Source organism: Glycine max, chromosome 8, assembly GCF_000004515.6.
Source record: "Glycine max cultivar Williams 82 chromosome 8, Glycine_max_v4.0, whole genome shotgun sequence".
Taxonomy (NCBI): Eukaryota; Viridiplantae; Streptophyta; class Magnoliopsida; order Fabales; family Fabaceae; genus Glycine; species Glycine max.
In genome coordinates, this window is record NC_038244.2 from 1,423,088 (window position 1) to 1,442,723 (window position 19,636).

Below are 19,636 nucleotides of genomic sequence, written 5' to 3' on the forward strand. Positions count from 1 at the left end.
TCTCTTTTAAAAATTATTTATATATTACTATCAAAGTTTTAGCTTGCTATTCATACAAGCAAATGTCACTTTCTCTTCTCTCCCATCAATTGTGGTGGTTCATTCGCATCAATCAGCTCCTTCCCCCTCCTACCTTCAATACTCTCACTTAACTAGATTATTTTACATATTAAATAAATAAATAAATAAATAAATAAATCGTTTGAAATGCATACTAAATTAGCGCGGCACATATATGTAGAGAGTTAGTATCAATTTATTTAAGAGTAATTTTATTAGACTATATATTTTTCTTGCTCACTTCGTTATCCACACACACATGTATATTATCGTGATATTCTTTATATTAGATAAAATTTAAACAATTTTTGGTAACGTACGAATCCAATATTTTGATATAGTTTAAGACTTTTTTTGGAGTTTTAATTTCTTCTATTAACATTTATCTTCTTTCAAATTTAAAAATAAATCAAGACTAGCTAGATAGATTGTTGACTAAATTATAAAACTTTTGATGATTGTTTAATATATATTTAGGGAACATATTTAGTGGCACACACGTACACACAGATTTTTACGCAAGGCCTAGTCTAATGAAATTAGATTTCCACTATGAAGTGGTGAAAGTACAATTCTCTTTTTCTCAAGGAGAAATATTACAAAATTCTCTTACTTTTTTAGGATTTAAAATTATTTAACAGTTAAGTGACTACTTAAAAAAGTCAAATGACTTTGTGATTAATGATTTTATTCCGTGGTTGATAATAGTCGGTCTTATTTACTTATAATAATATAAAAACTCTCTCACTTGATATACCTCTATATGATCAAAATGTATTTGATGAGAATTTGTTTATGTGAAGATGAGAAAAATAATTATTGTCTATTATATTTCATCACAAATAATCTAGATTAACACATAAGTCATGTAAACTTTATGAAAAAGTTAAATAATTTTTTAAATAATGTTATGATACTTGGCCATATTTATATATGATTCATAATTCTATATATAACTCAAAACTTTGTCTTCACATTATTAATTTTTTACTAGATATGACACACATAGTAACATACTGTCTTATCCAATCATTTTGAACATAATGAAGCTATCTTCAAATTCACTAATTAATATTATATGTAAAATGAATATATTACCATCAAGGAGAGTACGGTAGTTCATTGCATGGAATTGCTTTTAGAGGCAGTGTCATTGTAACAGCAACATGATCTCACCTCCATAACTAATAGGGCCTTTCGACGGAGGTATCACTGAAACGCAATATCAGGCCGCTTTATAGGATGTTTGGTTACACATGAGAATCAAGGTTGAATCAAAATAGTAATGAGTTTTATTTCTTTCAACAAATTATTTTTTCATATGAAGAATTAAATTTTTATCAGCATGTTTTAAAAGCTAGCTCGTCTGTGCTAAACTTTATTAACCAATACATGTACATTTTTTTTCTTCTGAACATGGTGATCTCGATTACCACTTGTATTTGTCTAAATCACATGTTATTTATTATTGTATTGGAGATAAAGTTAATTGCTATATTAAATGATAAATAATTCATTCCCCAGTTATAAAAAAATCTCAAGGAAAACCACTTTTCACCTTTCAAGAAATACATGTGATTGTAGTGTTTGTGTCTGTGTGGTTATAAGTGATTAAGTGGACCTGGCAATAAACTTGTATCTCTAATTAATTATCCAAATGACAGTCATCAATACACCCCCAATTCCACTTTTAAGTCACAGGTTGTCTGGTGGTCCACACACAGGTCCGGGCAACATGAGTGGTGTTCTTATTTGAGTTGAAATTGTTGCAAAGTGTTAATATCAACAATGATTATAGATTCTTATTTTTATATATAAAAAAGAAGATAATTTTACCTTTAATTATAAAACAAAGTAATTTACTTTTTTCACCTCTTAAAAAACTTGCTACTACATCAACACTGTTGTGCCACCGCCTATTTAACCATGTTATTATTATATTGTTATTACCATTTTTGTCACTATTAATCACTATACATCATTAATTATATCACTGTTATTGTTCACGAGTCACTATAATTGTCATTTTATACTTGACTAGGTTTTAAGTAAATGAATTGAAAAAGAATTTTATTTTGAGATGAAAAGAATAGATATCAAAGTTTGATTTAATGGGGAGTGATTTATGAAGGTTGAGTTAAGATTTTGATATCAAAGTTTAAAAAAAAAATTGAGGGTGTCAATAATTAATTGGAGGGTTAAGTATAGTTTTCTCTGTACATAAATGTAAAAAAAAATATACTTTTTACATATATTTTCTTACGAACGCGCATGATACAATATCTAAATTTAGAAGATAAAATAAAGAGAGAAAACCCAAATAAAGTTTCAAGCTGGATGTGGTTGCATCTCAATTACTTCACGCTGGAGCGTCGTGCCCAATTGTCATAATGTTTTTGGACAAACTCGATTATCTATTCTTGTTTGGGCAGGAACTCAATTGTCCAATTTAAGATGTGGTCGATTTCAAGTGGACCTATTCACACTCTTATGCATTTGTATTGACGACAAAAAAAAAAAGTGGACCTATTCACTTTGCGATCGTGGATGTCAAATTTGGGCAGAACCCAATTCTCTCTTATTCCAAGTTTTTTTACATTAAAAATACTTCTAAAAACTCTTGTATCTTTTTGGTGCAGAAAAGCTCTTGTATCTGCTTTTATAGATGTAATAATCAATTATTTAGGGTAAATAATCCATCAATGGTCATTTAGAGAATACATTATATTTCTGATCTTGCAAAAAAATAGATTAGTTTGACTTAAATAATTGATTGTTTTAAAATTTACAATTGATTTTTTTGTTATTTCATAAATGAGTTTTCTAAAGAGCAAACTGTATTTGGAAATAATAATTAAATATTCAGTTCTTATTTCTTAAATAACAAATTATTTAAATCAAATAATTGGCTATTTCATAGACAGAATATCCCCTAAATTGCCGACTATATAAGAAATGAGACCACTTATATAAATGTGCCTCGAAACTCAATTTCTGTAGGAATACATATCGGTAATGCAATACATGAGTGAGAAACATTACATTAGCATAACAAAAATTGGAAGCACCAAAACCATACCTCCGTTATAAGCCTTAGTTGATGAACATAGTAAAGAAGGGATTCTCTGCTCATAGTTTCAACAAGTATGCATGCACCCAACAGACAAAACTTCAATCGCAGAGTTGTATTTCGAACACTTGGAACAATTCTAGGGCACGGTATAAATAAGAACAACACTTTATTATTACAGATCAGAATTAGATTACGTGATTAGTTATCGTAATTAATCATATAATTATTTAGTAATTAAGTATTTATTTTTGTTTTATATCAAAAAATTTCTTAAAATAAAAAGATATAAGATAGTTTTTATTTTTAAAGATAAAGATAAAAACATATGAAATTATTTTAAATATAATCTCTCATTTTTTTGAAAGTAAAAATTCATATTTCTTTGAGATCATACATAGAAGCAAGTACCTAGGTGTAAAAGGTATCAAACACAAATTAATAAAGTTTAAACCTAGTTTTAGACCTAAAAATAAAAATTTGTTCTTTAAAGTTTCAATTATCAAAGAGTTAATGATAAAGATTGGTTTCAGTTTAAATAAACTTAAAATTTTCACATTATTATAAAAAATTATTATTGGTTAAAAAACACACATATAGATATATAAATTTATTTTTCTCTATTTATTATTATTATTATATATTTTGAATGCGAAATAAATACTAATTTTTCACTACAAATATTAACAATGCTTGTATATAAGTATCAAAATCCTAGTTGATAAATTAAAGAGGCTATCGAGGCGGCGGGGGGGGGGGGGGGTATGTTTGAGGAATAGTACCAAAGTAAAAGATTGTGAAGGGGTGTTCTATGAAGATCTGTTGTGTCTGAAACATGTGTTTGTGGGGAAAAAAGTTTAAAAGTGGATATGTGAATTGTCAAGTATAGCATGTATTACAGTGGCGTTTCGGTGGCGAAAAGGCTCTTTGATGCTGCTTATGCTATTATTCAACTGTGAAGTTCTGTTATGAACTTATGGTGCTGATATATAGCAGAGGAATAGTGAGGAAAAAAACAAAATAATAAAGTAATCGAAGCTTTTAAAAAATATTTTATTTTTAACTTTTTAATCTCTCTTGAATCTTGATGCATAAAAGGAAAGTTGTTTGGCATGACAGATTAAAAAAATGATTGTTGAGAGAAAGGTGGGTGAGAGTGAGAGAAATTGTAGAGTTGCATTCTTTCTCCTCCTCCACGTTGCCAAGAGTGAATCATTGTAAAACTGGTGATATGGATAACTCAGTTTTCTTGCCACAATTAACGGTTATATGGCCACTTAGCTCCCCGTTAGAGAGGAGAGGAGACAATGCGCGTCATTCATCAAAACCAAGGAAACACAAACCACCCAAACTACCTTAACTTCCAAACTCACAAATGTTTTAAATATTATTACAGTATAATATTTGTATTCAAACATTATAATTAATAGTATATACACTGAAAATTTAAAGATTTTTAGTCATATTTAATCACAAACTATTTTCTATGTTAAGTTTTGTTAATTTTTATTGTAACTATTTTAAAAATCATATAAAAAATAATTTTGATTGGTTGATAATATAAAAAAATTTATGGATAAATTGAAACTTAAAAGCCTGTTTGAAGTATAATATTTTTTTTTCAAGAAATATTCTCTGAAAAAGCGTAACATAATCTTTTATGTGTGTTTTAGTTTTTTTTTTGCTAAGAAAACATACATAATGATTATAGAAATTTAAAGGTCTAAAAAAGATTATGAAAATTTAAATGAATTTTTAACCATATACGGTTTCTTAAAATTATAAGGTGATGTGCATTGTTACATTAGACGAAGTTAAAAAAAAAAGATTAAAATTAAAAAATAAATTATATATGTAGCAGAATTGAAAAAATAATGATGTCAACAGGGACAAATTTATGTTCACAATCTAGGTCAAACTAATTTTTTAAAATTTCTAAAATTTATGATATTTCTATATTAGGGTAATTATTTCTATTTAGAGGTCTAATTGCGGAGATCATCATGGTATTTAAGTACTAGTTATTTCTTTCATTTTTATCTCTTTATAATCTTAATTGTGAAGATAATGACATTTCCCCCCGTCTTTTTAGACAAATATTTACCTTTCATTTTGAAGATAATTTCATTATGTTTTCTTTTTACACAAAATATTCAAGTACAATTTACTTTTATTTTTAATAGTTGTTTTCTTTTATAATTCTTTATTTTATTTTAAAGGTTATGATAATTATATTTGCAATCAAATAACTTTATGTCAGCACGTTTACACATACAACTAATAGTACCATTTTTTATTATTTAAGTAAATCATATAAAAATAATTGAAAAAAAAAACAAATCACATATTGTTGCATGTGTTTGGTCGCACTGTGCGTGGGTCTCATCTCCCTCCTCTAGCATAGGCTTTGCACCTCCTCACCGCCGTAGCCACCGTGTACTTTCTTGCTTTTCATAAATAATGTTCTTCACTAAGAATAGTGCATGCCCATCACTTCATAAACAATGTAGGTCTCTTTTTCGGGGCAGTATGATATCTTTGATAACAAGGATATGTGAAAGACAATAGCAGTTTTTAAGTATTTAAACAAAAAAGTGATTGCGACGGAGGACAGATGAAAAAGACAATAGGCGATAAAAAAAGTTAGAAAATAAAAATGAAATTTAATAGAGTCAAATTATATCAATCCTCTCTTTCTTTGGCTATGTATAATATATGTATCTATTACACAAGTGAATAACTTAAATATTTTGTTTACTTGAATGATAGAGCCACAGAGGCAAATATAGCCCGAGTGTTAATTATCATGGTTTGTAGTCAGAAATGTAAAATGAAACGGTGGGTAATAAATGAGTCCAGTACTAGTGTTGTAATTAAGAGACATAGGGAGGGGGCAAGGTGGGAAAAGGATCGCAAAATACCGAATCAGCGTAGACCAAAAAAAGAAAAGAAATAAAAAAAGTAAAAAGAAGAGAAACGGTCTGGGCTGGGGCAATTCCTGACCTTAAAACTAGCAAGCATAAATAACTTGCAAAACTGTGGCCTTTTATTTCTTTTTCTGGCCATCATCGTATCTTTTCCAAAACACCAAAAATGCCTGCGACAACAGAGAACAACAACCAAGGCTCATTCCTGGGTCGAATAAGCATCCGCAGAAACCAAGTGATGTCCATGGACGGAAGCCACGACCAAGAGATGGAAGACCTGGAGCTTTTCCAGAAGCACATCGGAGACCGCTTCTCGGAGCTCTTATCCTCCACCTCCGAAGACTCCTCCTCCTCCTCCTCCTCCTCCTCCGGCGACGCGCTTCTCTCCATTGCGTGGCTCCGCAGGCTCCTCGACGAGTTCCTCTGCTGCGAGGCCGAGTTCAAAGCCGTCGTCTTAATGGGCCGCGACCCTTCCCAGATCACGAAGCCACCGCTCGACAAGCTCCTCCCGGATCTCCTCGACCGCGGCGTCAAGTCCCTCGACGTCTGCAATGCCGTCACCCTCGGCCTCGACGCCGTCAAGAACCTCCAGCGCCTCGCCGAGATCGCCGTCGCGGCCCTCGAACAAACCCCCCTCGGTGACGGCCAGGTCCGCCGCGCCAAGAAGGCGCTCTCCGCCCTCGTAGCCGCCATGCTGAACGACGACAGCAACGCCGCCGCCAAGGGAACCGAACGCACCCGCTCCTTCGGGCGCCGCGCCGGAAACACCAACACCACTAAATACAAGTCGCTGTCGTGGAGCATGGCCAAGAACTGGTCCGCGGCGAAGCAAATCCACGCGATGATGTCGAATCTGACGGCGCCACGTGGCGCGGAGTCCTCGGGATTGGCGCAACCCATGTACATGATGAGCACCGTGTTGGTGTTCGTGATGTGGACTCTGGTTGCGGCGGTTCCTTGCCAGGAAAGGAATGGGCTAGGGACCCATTTTCCTCTGCCGAGGCAATTGGGCTGGGCCCAGCCCATGATCGGCCTGCAGGAGAAGATTGCGGAGGAGTGGAAGAAGAAAGAGAAGAAAGGGAACGTTGGGTTGTTAGAGGAGATGCAGAGGATGGACAAGCTGGGTCAGTCCCTGATTGAATTCGCAGACTCGTTTCAGTTCCCAACCGAAACGGAGCGTATGGATGAGGTGAAGAAGCACGTCGAGGAATTGGGGGACATTTGTAAAAAAATGGAGGAAGGCTTGGAACCTTTACAGCAGCAGATTAGAGAGGTCTTTCACAGGGTCGTAAGGAGCAGGACTGAGTTTCTCCTTGCCTTGGACCAAGCTGCCAAGTCCACTACACCCGCTCTGTAAATAACCACAATCTACATCATCATCCTTTTAGGTTTCACACATTTTACATGCCACCTTATCTACTTTTCTAAATAAAAAAACTGCCCCCAAAAATTAAGGGCTATATACTTATGCGTTAATTACCATGTGCTCAAGCAAAATTTTATTTTAAAAAAAAAAAAACTTGCAAAGATTTATCGTTAACTGTATAATTTACAAATACTTAACAACTTAGCCTCAATTAGTTAACATATGATGAACAAACAAGGTAAAACTAAGCATACAACGAAACAAAAAAACAATATCACTTTTTAATCTCATATAATGTCCTATTCTTCTTTTAAACGCACATAAGATAGGATAAAATTCATTTTAACACGTTGTATTTCGTTCTATTTTAATACATTCACACACTATCCCATACTATTGTAACCATTATAATTTTTACGTACGTCCTTTTCTTTTACTATTATGTTTTGATTTAGTGGATCTGTTTTATTTATTTATTTATATTGCTTGCTTCATACGGACTTAGCGCCCCCACCTACAAATATTTGAGCGTATAGACTATTAGAGCTTCTGGTAAGAACTAAGAACTTATATTAAATTTGCAAGGTAGAGTGAGAATATACACTGGTCTTAAATAAAAAGGGTAAGGTGTAGTGCTATATATGTACATTCCCACGACTAAGGATGTTCAAGTTGCATCTTTTATTTATATATATCAGCAAGGCGGCTATTTAGACGTGCAAGACATTACCTGATGTCTATGTCTGACAATTATTTTATTATTATCTTTTTGAAAAATTCGTTGTGACATATTTAACACTAAAATACGAATATCCATTACATGACTAATGAATCCTTTATTACTTAAGGTAAAGTAACTACTGTGATGATGGTATATATTTTAAATCTTGGAATTGTTATTTCAATCTACATTTCTTATATATTATTTGAGAATTATAAAACAAAATTTAAAGCTATGATTCTAAATAAGTAACCTAATTTTAGTTGGGGGAAATCTTAATACCACCGCGTTTGATAATAAAAAATAGTTAACGAAATTAAAATATAATTTAAGTCTCTTAACCACAAATGTAAACAACATTCAAACTTCTTGAAATATATAAGTCCTAACAAAATAACAACATATAAAATCTTGAAAATGAATAATGTTGAGACTGCGCTTCCTTCATTGTCTTTCCTAGTGAGCCAAGGGATGGAACCATGCATCCTTGATTTCTCAACAACAAATATTTTTTTTTTTTTGTGAAATCTTTATATTGAAATTAAAGTACTCGAGTAAATAAGAAAATAAGTGATAAAAGTTTATAAAATTAAAAGTTGTGTTAATTAGTATAATATTTTTCCCGAAAGATTAAGATTTTAAAGGAAGGAACAACCTACTGTCAAAAAAGAAAGGAGCAACCTATGTATCCTACTAGCAGCTAACCACGTCAACAATTCAACATGTAAAGTGTGAACACGAAATTCGTTTTACCGAATGAGTTTTTCCTTTTTTAAGAAAAACATTTATTTCATTCTAGTTATATGTAGTCGCCCTATTTAAATTAAATTAAATGAAATGAAATTAAAAAGTCCAAATGGTAAGACTAAAATTCCCCTCATAAAAAAAGAGAAGTAAATTTCTGTCCATTACTCATTAACACATTTATTATCACCTTCACTTTTAAGTTTTAACCACTTTTTCTCTCTTATACCGTCCAATTTATCCTATACTTAAATATAAAAAAAAAACACATTATTGAAATTCAAATGTGATCTTGAGTAAATGAGGAAATAAGCGATAAACTGAATTATCAATTATCAGAGTTAAAATTTAAATTCAAATACTCAATAAATCATTATCTTTATATTAATATATAAGCATAACTAATTAAAAGAAAAAATCAAAGAATATTAAAATTAAAGTAATCTCGAGTAAATAAGAAAATAAGTGATAAAAGTTATCTAAATTCAAAGTTTTGTTAATTAGTATAATTTATTTTCTCGATAGGTTAAGATTTTTAAGAAAAGAGCAATCATATTTATCCAACTAGTTAGCAACTAATCACGTCAAATGTATGTAACTATAATAAAATTCCAACATTAGGTGTAGTCTTCATTCCAACAAAATAAAACTAGCCACACTCCTAATTCTTCAATCATTGGTTGTAGTATTCATTCCTCCAAGTGGGTAGTAAGACCACTTCTCATCGTATCACTTGCATAAATCATAAACCGAAATTTTAATATAAAGAAGAAATTGATCATTTTAAAATTTACATTCTTATATGGCATATACCTCATCATCTGAAGCTATCTCATTAATTAAAGTAATACTTTGTACAATAATTTTAGATTTCAAAATACCTTTATCAAATTATGAAGTACAACTCAGGGTTTGGTTCTTAATATATATATATATATATATATATATATATATAACATGTTGCCTTTACAAACATATATGTTATTTTAAATTTTAATATATCTAATTTGTTTGGTCAATATTACCCTTTTAATATAGTGACATGGTAACTTTACTTTGAGCTAAGATATGATTATTCACTTGTACACAAAAACATTTTAAAAGTCTTGCGTCTAGGTATAGACTTTCAATCAACATGACAACACTTGTGGCCTAGGCTATTCAACATTTGGGTTAGTGTAGCCTCTACACAAATTGGACTTTAGGCATTTTTTATTCTGACAACACTTGTGGCCTAATCTAAAACAAAAACCATATATTCAGATTCATTCCCAAGAAAACTCTTTAAGTTTTTCATTCTTCCAAGTGTTAATGAAATTGAACAAAACTATCTAGAGATTTTCTGGTAAAGACCAATGATAGATAGTTACGAAGATAAAGTATGTAAATAAAATTAAAAGAAAATTATTTTTTCTTATTTGTGAGGATCAAATACAGAGAAATTTTAATAATGCATGTACTTGTTCAACCAATTCAGTTAGATCTCTTTGACAAAGAAAAATAATTTAAGATAGTTGAGAGAGAATTTTTTCTATTAATTGAAAGAGTGTGTGAAATGTATCTTTAAACAAGAGGGGAGATAATATTGTATATTAGTATGCAGCACAATACAGTCGTCTTTACTCTTTGCGTCGGCCTGGCCTGGTGATATTGGATGGTGTGATTTTCAAATTCGTGAATGGGCTTGGACCAAAAATGGGCGATGCTATTCGCACACCATGATTGCTCTTTACACGGGGAAGTCCCCTACGACGTCGTACTAGTGTGTTGGGAAAAGGAAGGACATATTATCAGGTAGCAGAAGAAACAGGGCGATACGACCTCCAATGGAGAAAACGCAACACATTAGACGAGTACATTTCTAAAATTCAGAAGACGTAATGCCCTTTCGACCTCTTCTAGAGCCACCTTAACATTTTCCATTCAATAATTAAATTATCATCATTATTATAATAAACTTTACCTATAAACGCATCCATGCCTTCCCCTTCAGGTACCCAACTTGTAGTGCAAGAGTATTCGATTTGATTGATTGTATTACAGTGTCATTTTCCTTCATAACCGATTTCTATTTTATGATTGTGCGCAACAGTTCGCAGACTCACAATGGCCGCAATATCCAACTCCTTATCACTGAAGCACAGTTTCTCTCTGAGTCGAGCTCCTCCTTCTTCCTCTTCCATCAAATTCAAATTCAGAAGATGTTACGCCGCGTTCGCCAATGAGAATCGCGAGTACAGCTTCTACTCATTCGACACTGTTTTTCTCTCGCTTTCAATTTTAGTTAGTTATTACGCGACTTTGAATTAATTTTCGTTTTTCTGATTCCGCAGGTACGTGATCGTTGGCGGCGGAAATGCCGCGGGATATGCTGCGCGCACTTTCGTTGAGCATGGAATGGCTGATGGTCGTCTCTGTATTGTAACCAAAGAGGTGATCTACTTTTTCTAGCTTCACCGTGTCAATTTCTGTTTCTTTACACACACATTGAACGTGATCTATTTTTCCTGTTGTTGTTTATGATTTTCAATTCAATTCGATGAATCAGCCGTATGCACCTTACGAGCGTCCCGCTCTGACGAAAGCGTATTTGTTCCCGCCGGATAAGAAACCAGCACGCCTTCCTGTAAGAATTTTTTCCTCATTTCCTCAAATATTCTGAAACTAAACAAAATCAAGATGCAGTTCTTTAGGTGCTTTTAGTGTTGTTCTCCGATCAGGATTGTAGTTTAGTTTGTGTTGCATTAAAGGTCATTACAGGTTACTGAGGTAAAATTCCAATTCTAATCAAAGGATAAAACCAAAAATTATATTATTATGCTATCATAGCGGTTCTGTATTGTTGTATCTTGTCAGTGATACTTGTTATATTGCCTTTTTTAGGGTTTTCACACTTGTGTTGGATCCGGTGGAGAGAGGCAGACTCCGGGGTGGTATAAAGAGAATGGGATAGAGGTACTCTCTTTTACACTCTTGGAATCATTTTGCATCTGATTTTATCAGGGGAGAGTGGAAAATTTGTCAAGATTGCTTTGGTTACACTGTTAAGTGTGCTGGTGATATAGTGGACATAGGATTGCTCAAAATAGAATAATAAAAACTTCATTTGATGTAGCTGTGTGAGGCAGGAAACAGTTCACGTACTTTTGCTTCTCATCCATTAATGCTATCAAGTTGCTGAATTTCGTGCTGTTGGTTTTCCTGTCCAGATGTTGTATGAAGATCCAGTAAAAGATATTGATATTGAAAAGCATACTTTGACAACAAGTTCTGGAAAACTTCTGAAGTATGGTTCGCTTGTTATTGCTACAGGATGTACGGCATCAAGGTATCAGTTTGTTTACATTAGTTTATTAGTTTATATAAGAAGTGGTGCAGAAAATCTAAGTTGTTGACTATCTTGCTGTTAGGTTTCCAGAGAAAATTGGGGGAAACCTACCTGGTGTTCACTATATTCGGGATGTTGGAGATGCCGATGCACTAATTTTATCGTTGGTAATTCATTCTACTCTCTAACATGACTTGTTTTTTCAATAATTTGATTTATTTTTACATTTGAGTTGGAGAATCTCTTGCAGTCCTTACAATAAAAACTTCGTACCCCATTGCCCAGAGGCTTTTCGCTATGCGAAGGTATGGGGGAGGGATGTTGTACGCAGCCTTACCCTTGCATATGCAAAGAGACTGTTTCCGGATTCGAACCCATGACCAACAAGTCACCAAGGCACAAAATAATTTGATATATTGCTATTCAAATTATACTTTTTTCAATATAATGTACATTGTTTTCCCTTTTAATATATATTATCGTGTCATGATCTTTCTCAAGCATTCTTTCACACAGCTTGAGAAAAATTGCAAATTCTGTATATTTGCTGCTATGATTACTTTATTGAAAAATGTTGATTATTATGTTTACAGCAAAAAAATAAATAATAATCAGACATGCATTTTGTTCCTGGTTATGATTTGTTTCTTTTGTTTTTAATTTCCAGGAGAAAGCAAAAAAGGTTGTAGTTGTTGGAGGTGGTTATATAGGAATGGAGGTTGCTGCTGCTGCTGTTGGTTGGAAACTTGATACAACAGTATGTGTTTTTCCTATATCCTTTTCAATATCTAGTTTCTGGTTCAAAATGCAAAGTTCTTGTTCTGACCTCCATTATTACCTGTTGTTAAGGTGTTCATCTATGCTAACAGAAAATTTTCATTTTGGTCCCCTCTGCATAAAGCTTTGATAAATCTTGCATTAAGTAAATCTTACTGTATATGTTGAATAGTGAAATAATAATAATAATTGAGACATTTAGGTCTTCCTAGTAACTTAATTTGTTGAATTGCCTAGGTTACATCAGGGCATGGTATGACCAAATGACTTCCGTTACTGTTTATGCCTGTTCACATTGCTCTACCTAGGAGCCTGATTATTATCATGCTTTCAGCCTCATTTCTTCTAATTTATGGTTCAAATCTGGATAAGCAACTGTGACTAGTACTGATAGGAGTTAAGACATATGCAAGGATACCTTGAGAATCCAGACATATGTTGTCATTAAACTCATATCTTTACCTTTAAGATTAATTATCCTTTTGTGATGTTTTTGACCTACTGACTCACTAATAATATGTATCACCATAAAAAGTAGATCATATTCCCAGAAGATCACCTTTTGCAAAGACTGTTTACTCCTTCTCTTGCCCGGAGATATGAAGAACTCTATCAAAAGAATGGAGTCAAAATCTTGAAGGTATTTACTCCTTCCCTGTTCTTCTCTCTTTCTTCCCATTATTGTAACTAGTAAGTAGTAACCAGTTTGTTTGATTTTGTGTTTGTGTGCAACTATTATATTCTCTAAACTTTCCTCCCTTTTCTCTATTTCTTTTAAATCTTAAATTCACCAGGGTGCTTCCATAAAAAATTTGGAAGCTGGTTCTAATGGACATGTAGCTGCTGTGAAACTTGGAGATGGATCTCTTGTGGAGGCAGATACGGTAAATTATATTTTATTTACTTTTCAATATGAATATCTGGAGGTCATTTCTTGTTAAAAAAATAATTGAGTTGTTAGAGAAAGCGTGGAGATTTTAGCTCTACGTTAAACAAGAAGGGAAAGGGATAAAGGAATCAAAAATTATTTTTTCCTCTGGTTCACAGGTAATTATAGGCATTGGAGCAAAACCTGCTGTGACTCCCTTTGAGAGGGTGGGCCTGAATACAGAGGTTGGTGGTATACAGGTGAGGCCAATGAATAACAATAACTTGACAAAAATTTTAAAGATGAGGAATTGCATGAGTAATTTTTCTTTTTAACATCACCAACGATAAGAGTCTTACGAAATCGCTGTTTTGCATGGCCATCTGTCTCTTCCCTTTTTCGTGAAGCATATGTTAATCATCAATTTTGGGAGTCCATGTTCTGTTTGTTAGAGATACTCACATTTGCGGATGAAATTTGGAGGGAGGCAAAAATAATAGGTTGAACAACTTTGTCTAAATGCATCAGTAATTTGTATTTCAGGTTGATGGTCAGTTTCGGACAAGCACTCCCGGAATCTTTGCTGTTGGTGATGTAGCAGCTTTCCCTTTGAAGGTACACTATTATTTACCTTTGCTTGAGTCTGTGAAGCTTAGATACGGGATACGACACAGATACGGCGATACGGCAATTTTTAAAAATTATATATATATATATATATATATGAGGGAAGTAGCATTTTTTTATTTTAAAATTTCAATTTAAAATATTAAAATTAAAAAATTCAGAAAATGGTTCAAGCTGTATTGGAGCTGTATCCCAATATAGCTTGAGCCGTGTCCCCCCAACCTAAGCTGTGTCCTAGCCGTATCCAAGATGTATCTGTTATTTTATTTTAAAGAAAATAAAAATATTTCCAATACTCCCCGAATACGTATCGGGATGTTATCGGTGTCTAACACCAGTATGTTGACCATTTTGGAGTACCAGGGATTCACCGGCTTGAGTTGATTTTTGTTATGTCATTCTAGGAGCATTCACTGTATGGTTTAGATAAATGTTTAGGCAAAAAAAGAGTCACTTGATCTGATCATTGAAGTAAATTATGGTTCCGTTTGGATCAATTTTGAATACCATATCTAATCCAATCTAATCTTTTACAATTTGCATTGGATTGGTTATGTGGTTTTAGTTTTTGTTTTCTGGAGACAACACACGTCAATAAAAAATCAAATATTTAATCAAATGTAATAAAAAATTATTCAAAGTATTAAATATCTCACTGTAGGTCACAACATGGTCCAAATTGTAAATCAATAGTTAAAATAATAAGTTTTCTAAAAATATAAATACATGTTCATACATAAATTTAACAATATTCTTAGAATTTAGGCTTAAGGCCTAACTCAACCACAAAAAATTAGCTTGTAAGATAAGGTCTTTCCAAGTCTTATAAGGATTACATAGATTATATCTCTAGTCGATGTGGGATTGTATCAAATACATGCAACAAATTTTTATTACTTCTCTTGTAGACTTAGACTTGTCACTCCGTATCTAATATTTTGTGTCTTTTAGTTCTATTTATGAAAACATATTCTTCAGTATAAAGCATGTAAGTTATATAATAAAAAAGAGCAAGAGATACGACAACAATATAATAATTTCGAGAGATAAAAATACAAATTTCAAGCTAACTACTAAATTAATAAACTTATGAAATATTATTATAATCAAATGTGATTTTGTTAACAAAACTTTTGAGAAAAATAAATTGTTATAGTAATTACATAAATATCTATTTATACAAATATGAGCAGTATAATAATTTTGTAAATAAAATTACATATATACATACAAGTTTGACTTGGTATGGGATTGGATTGGTTTTGGAAATCACTTTTGAAATCCAATAAAAAAAGTAAATTTATTTCACTTTATTTGCTCTTTGGTTATTTTATTATAGGCTTTTTAGTTTGGTTTTTGTGATTTGCATTGGATTGGATCAGTTATAAACACATTTTCTTAATTTTTTGTCATTTGTGTTTCTGGGAAACTGGACAGATTTATAATCGTATCTCTCGAGTGGAGCATGTGGATCATGCCCGTCGCTCTGCACAGCACTGTGTGAAAGCATTACTCAGTGCACAAACTCACACGTACATTGGATTATATGTTCCTTCAATTTATCTTTGGAGTTCATTTTTTTTTTCTGCCTCGCTGATTTAGCTGAATTTACTTAATGATTTTCAGGTATGATTATCTTCCATACTTCTACTCGAGGATTTTTGAATATGAAGGAAGCCCTAGAAAAGTGTGGTGGCAGTTCTTTGGAGACAATGGTAAGTATTAGTTAAAAAATAAATAGCATTGCCTTACCTTTTCTTTTCTTTTAATTTTTTAATTTCTCTCCTATTGCTCTTACCGTTTATTTTTCTTTGGACAGTTGGAGAAACAGTTGAAATTGGAAATTTTGATCCTAAAATATCTACCTTCTGGATTGAATCTGGTAATGGATTTATATTTTTATTTTTTTAAGTTTCCCTCCTTTTGTTTAGATATGTGGGTTTTGTGCGAGCTTATGGGATGATGCTTGCATGCATGCATTATGTGTATCTTTGAATGCATATATGTGCTTGTTTGATCTTTGAATTGCTGTTACTAAGAATTTTATTACTTGATGCTGCACAGGTAAGCTGAAAGGAGTTCTTCTTGAAAGTGGGAGCCCTGAGGTACTTGCCCCTTCTTTTCAACATACTAGTGTTTTGAAAACCAGGCTGAACCAACACTAATAAACTGGTCAAGTATCTGCTTCAACTAAATCACCGGCTTGGAGAAAAATTGGTCAAAGAACCGTAAAATCGGTGAAAACCAGTTTACAACGGGTCAATGACAAATGTTTAGTAGAACATTTTTTTTAAAAAAAAATCTTATAAAAATGAAACATTAATGTAAAATATTAGTCATTTTCTTTTTTATTCTAGATGTTAACTTGTTATTGTTAATTAATATTGTTGTTAATTATTGAAACTTAAAAAAAGAAAATAACCCTACTTATTTCTTTTGCCCTCGTCTGGTTCTTGGAAAGAGAAAACCTAATGCTTAGTTTTTCGTTTTTTTAACTCAGGAATTTCAACTCCTGCCTAAACTTGCCAGAAGTCAGCCTCTGATTGATAAAGCCAAACTTCAAAATGCAACATCAGTGGAGGAGGCCCTAGAGATTGCTCGGGAATCCTTGCAAGGCGAAGCTGCTGTCTAGTACCGATCTTGGTAACATCATTCTGTAATTTATCTTCTCTTACGGCCAGATTATCAGTGACTATCTGTCATCATCTGAGTAGGGATTGCTCCTTAAGAGAATAATTTTCATTACATTCTCAGTCACCTGACATTAGTAATGGTTTTTAACTGGAATGTCTAATTTGGATTTGATCTGGTGCCATAAGGTATCCTTGAATTTTCTCAATAATTTAAGATAGCCTTTGCCTTTACACGTTACTTTTATTTTCCAGCAATGTGATTTTTGTTCTTAACTTACTACCTACAACCCTTCTTCTGAAGGGACTCCTGTAGGGAATTCTGTCTGCAGAAAGAGTTGTCTCATTTAAAATTTCAAGCCTGGACCTAAAAAGGCATATTTTCTCTTGTAATTTTTTGACTTTGGGATATAGGATCTAATAAAATTCGGTTGATGTTTGGCTTTTAGTTCAAAGGTCTTAAATGCCTATTTTAAAAAGTAAAACTGGAATTTTTTTTTTTAATTTCCAGTTTAGTTTGATTATAAACTTAGTTTTGCTTCAATTTTGTCTTTGAACTCAATTTGAAATGGAAATAAATGGAAGTTTTTTTTACTGAAAATAAATGGAAATTTAAAATAAATGAAGTTCATTCAAAACTTTAAATTGACAAACATTAATCTAAACATTATGCCTATATTTGGAAATGCCTATTAGTACGTTCAATCTAAAAGTTATGAAAGAGATTTTTTCACGAACAAACGTTGAGCATGCGACGTGACCCAAACAAATGTATAATTATTGAATAAAGTATGTGGGTTGTAAATTTCTTGATACATGTCTACCTACGGATAAAAAAATATGTACGGTTGTTGAGTATAATTGGCCAGTAGATAACTGCTGCAATGAATTTCTCTCTTTAACGGTGCTGTAAGTGGACAATAAGGCCATTGTTTTTTGGTTTATTTTGGTGGATTGAAAATTTGAGTAAAAAAAAGGGTTTCTATCGGGGTAAAATTTTCTGCACTCCTACTATTGCTTTCTGCCCTTCCTATTTGCATTACAAGGCTTTCCATAATGCAATGGGATATACAAATAGCAATAGTGAAAGTGCAAAAAGCAACAACCCTTTATTGTTATGCCGTGCTCTTCTGAGGGTGTCAATGGGCACTACAGGTTAAAATCAATTGTATCCCAATAAGCTTGAGCATGGCAACTCAAACGTTTTTTCAATTCTCAATCTTCAACTTTCCAAATTCCTTTAAAAAGGCTAGTCAAGAAAAGAGAAGAAATCATCAATTACATGAAGAGTTATCATAAACTATCACAAATATTTACAGATACAAAACTAACTAAAGTCTAAAACCATATGCCAAGAAATACTACTCTTTCAAAATTTTAAGTGACATTACATTCTTTCATTAACTACAATTATAGTGTAATATGAAACTTATCATATCAACAAATGAAAGTGAAAACCATTAATTAATTTTAATAAGTTTTGACTGCAGATCTATTATATGAAAATATACGAAATAATTTTACCATAAAAGAAAATAGTTTCGAAATTTCATGACTAGCCAAGATATTCTTATCCCCAATCCCGTGAACAGTGGAGAATTGTTTTGAAAACATCTATTTGAAATAATGAAAGAAAGTGAATATGGTCAAAACCCATCAACGAGTGGGCTTGAGGAGTCCATAGGTAGAACTAGCAATATGGGTTAGGGTTTCCACACTTTTCGGCTTTTTTTGTCCTTTACCGTTCATTTTCATAAAAAATAAGAAATAAGTTATAATGTATTTATATTATAATTTATTTTTTATAAATGAAAACGGATGTAGTACTGTTATAATATTTTTAACAAATCCTTCAAATTCAAATAAATGAAATTTGCCTCGACACTGAAAGTTTTATAATGTATACATGAGCGGGGACATGCCTCTGCGTAGCAGAGTGGAGACATATGCGTCCATAGGTAGAACTTCTTTATGAGCTTTCCATACGTAGAACTAGTATTAGGTTTTTATTAATTTTTATGACCCTTAACTTTATTCTTATCATATTAATTTTTACTATTATATCTTCTTCATGTAGAGTAAGAGATATGATCATGTTTCACTATTCAAAAATTTTTAATTCGTCGTTGCACATAAGTATAGCACTCTTGTAATTTTTTTTTTTAATTTTCTTCCAAGAATAATCTTAACAAAATGGTTTCAAAACTTGCTGCTAATTCTTTATTAATAAATTATTTGTAAGTGTTTATTTGAAGTCTTTGTCAATACTGTGACACATGGTGACCTTAAAAATAAAATAAAAATATTTTCCCTATACTTTCTATTGAAAAATATTAAATAAGATAAAATCACCTTTTTGTAACATATATCGTTTATAATGCACAAGCTTAAATACTTGTTCTCTTAACTAAAAAATAATTTTTTTTAAAAAATTAACAATTAAAAGAGAGAATGCTGATCTTTAAAACAATTTGTTAAATAATGTATCATTTTCAATAGCAGAGGCAGCGAAAGAGAC

General features: G+C 32.2%; 2 protein-coding genes across 3 annotated transcripts; both read left to right on the plus strand.

Moving 5' to 3' along the window:
* Positions 1 to 5,872: 5,872 nt before the first annotated feature.
* LOC100814592 (protein ROH1) lies at positions 5,873 to 7,533 on the plus strand. The gene has a single exon (XM_003532895.5). It carries the CDS (start codon positions 6,224 to 6,226, stop codon positions 7,412 to 7,414), a length of 1,191 nt encoding a protein of 396 aa, XP_003532943.1. The 5' UTR covers positions 5,873 to 6,223; the 3' UTR covers positions 7,415 to 7,533.
* Positions 7,534 to 10,695: 3,162 nt separating this feature from the next.
* Positions 10,696 to 17,359, plus strand: LOC100819919 (monodehydroascorbate reductase, chloroplastic-like). Of its 2 annotated transcripts, XM_006584564.3 has the most exons (17): positions 10,696 to 10,881; positions 10,981 to 11,122; positions 11,222 to 11,321; positions 11,437 to 11,514; positions 11,772 to 11,843; positions 12,098 to 12,216; positions 12,299 to 12,383; positions 12,884 to 12,973; positions 13,532 to 13,633; positions 13,788 to 13,877; positions 14,041 to 14,121; positions 14,405 to 14,476; positions 15,926 to 16,020; positions 16,115 to 16,203; positions 16,308 to 16,370; positions 16,553 to 16,593; positions 16,989 to 17,352. In XM_006584564.3, the coding sequence occupies exons 1-17, from the start codon at positions 10,866 to 10,868 to the stop codon at positions 17,118 to 17,120; spliced, it is 1,467 nt and encodes a 488-aa protein (XP_006584627.1). In that variant the 5' UTR covers positions 10,696 to 10,865; the 3' UTR covers positions 17,121 to 17,352. The 2 variants fall into 2 exon arrangements, with proteins under 2 accessions (XP_006584627.1, NP_001241372.1); NM_001254443.3 differs by lacking the exon at positions 10,696 to 10,881 and having other exon boundaries at positions 10,992 to 11,122; positions 16,989 to 17,359.
* The last annotated feature ends 2,277 nt before the right edge of the window (positions 17,360 to 19,636 follow it).

Coding starts and splice junctions, on each gene's coding strand:
- LOC100814592 (XM_003532895.5), top strand. CDS start 6,224: ATGCCTGCGACAACAGAGAACAACAACCAAGGCTCATTCCTGGGTCGA.
- LOC100819919 (XM_006584564.3), top strand. Junction 12,384..12,883: donor ATGCACTAATTTTATCGTTG/GTAATTCATTCT, acceptor TTTAATTTCCAG/GAGAAAGCAAAAAAGGTTGT. Junction 16,204..16,307: donor GCAGTTCTTTGGAGACAATG/GTAAGTATTAGT, acceptor TTCTTTGGACAG/TTGGAGAAACAGTTGAAATT.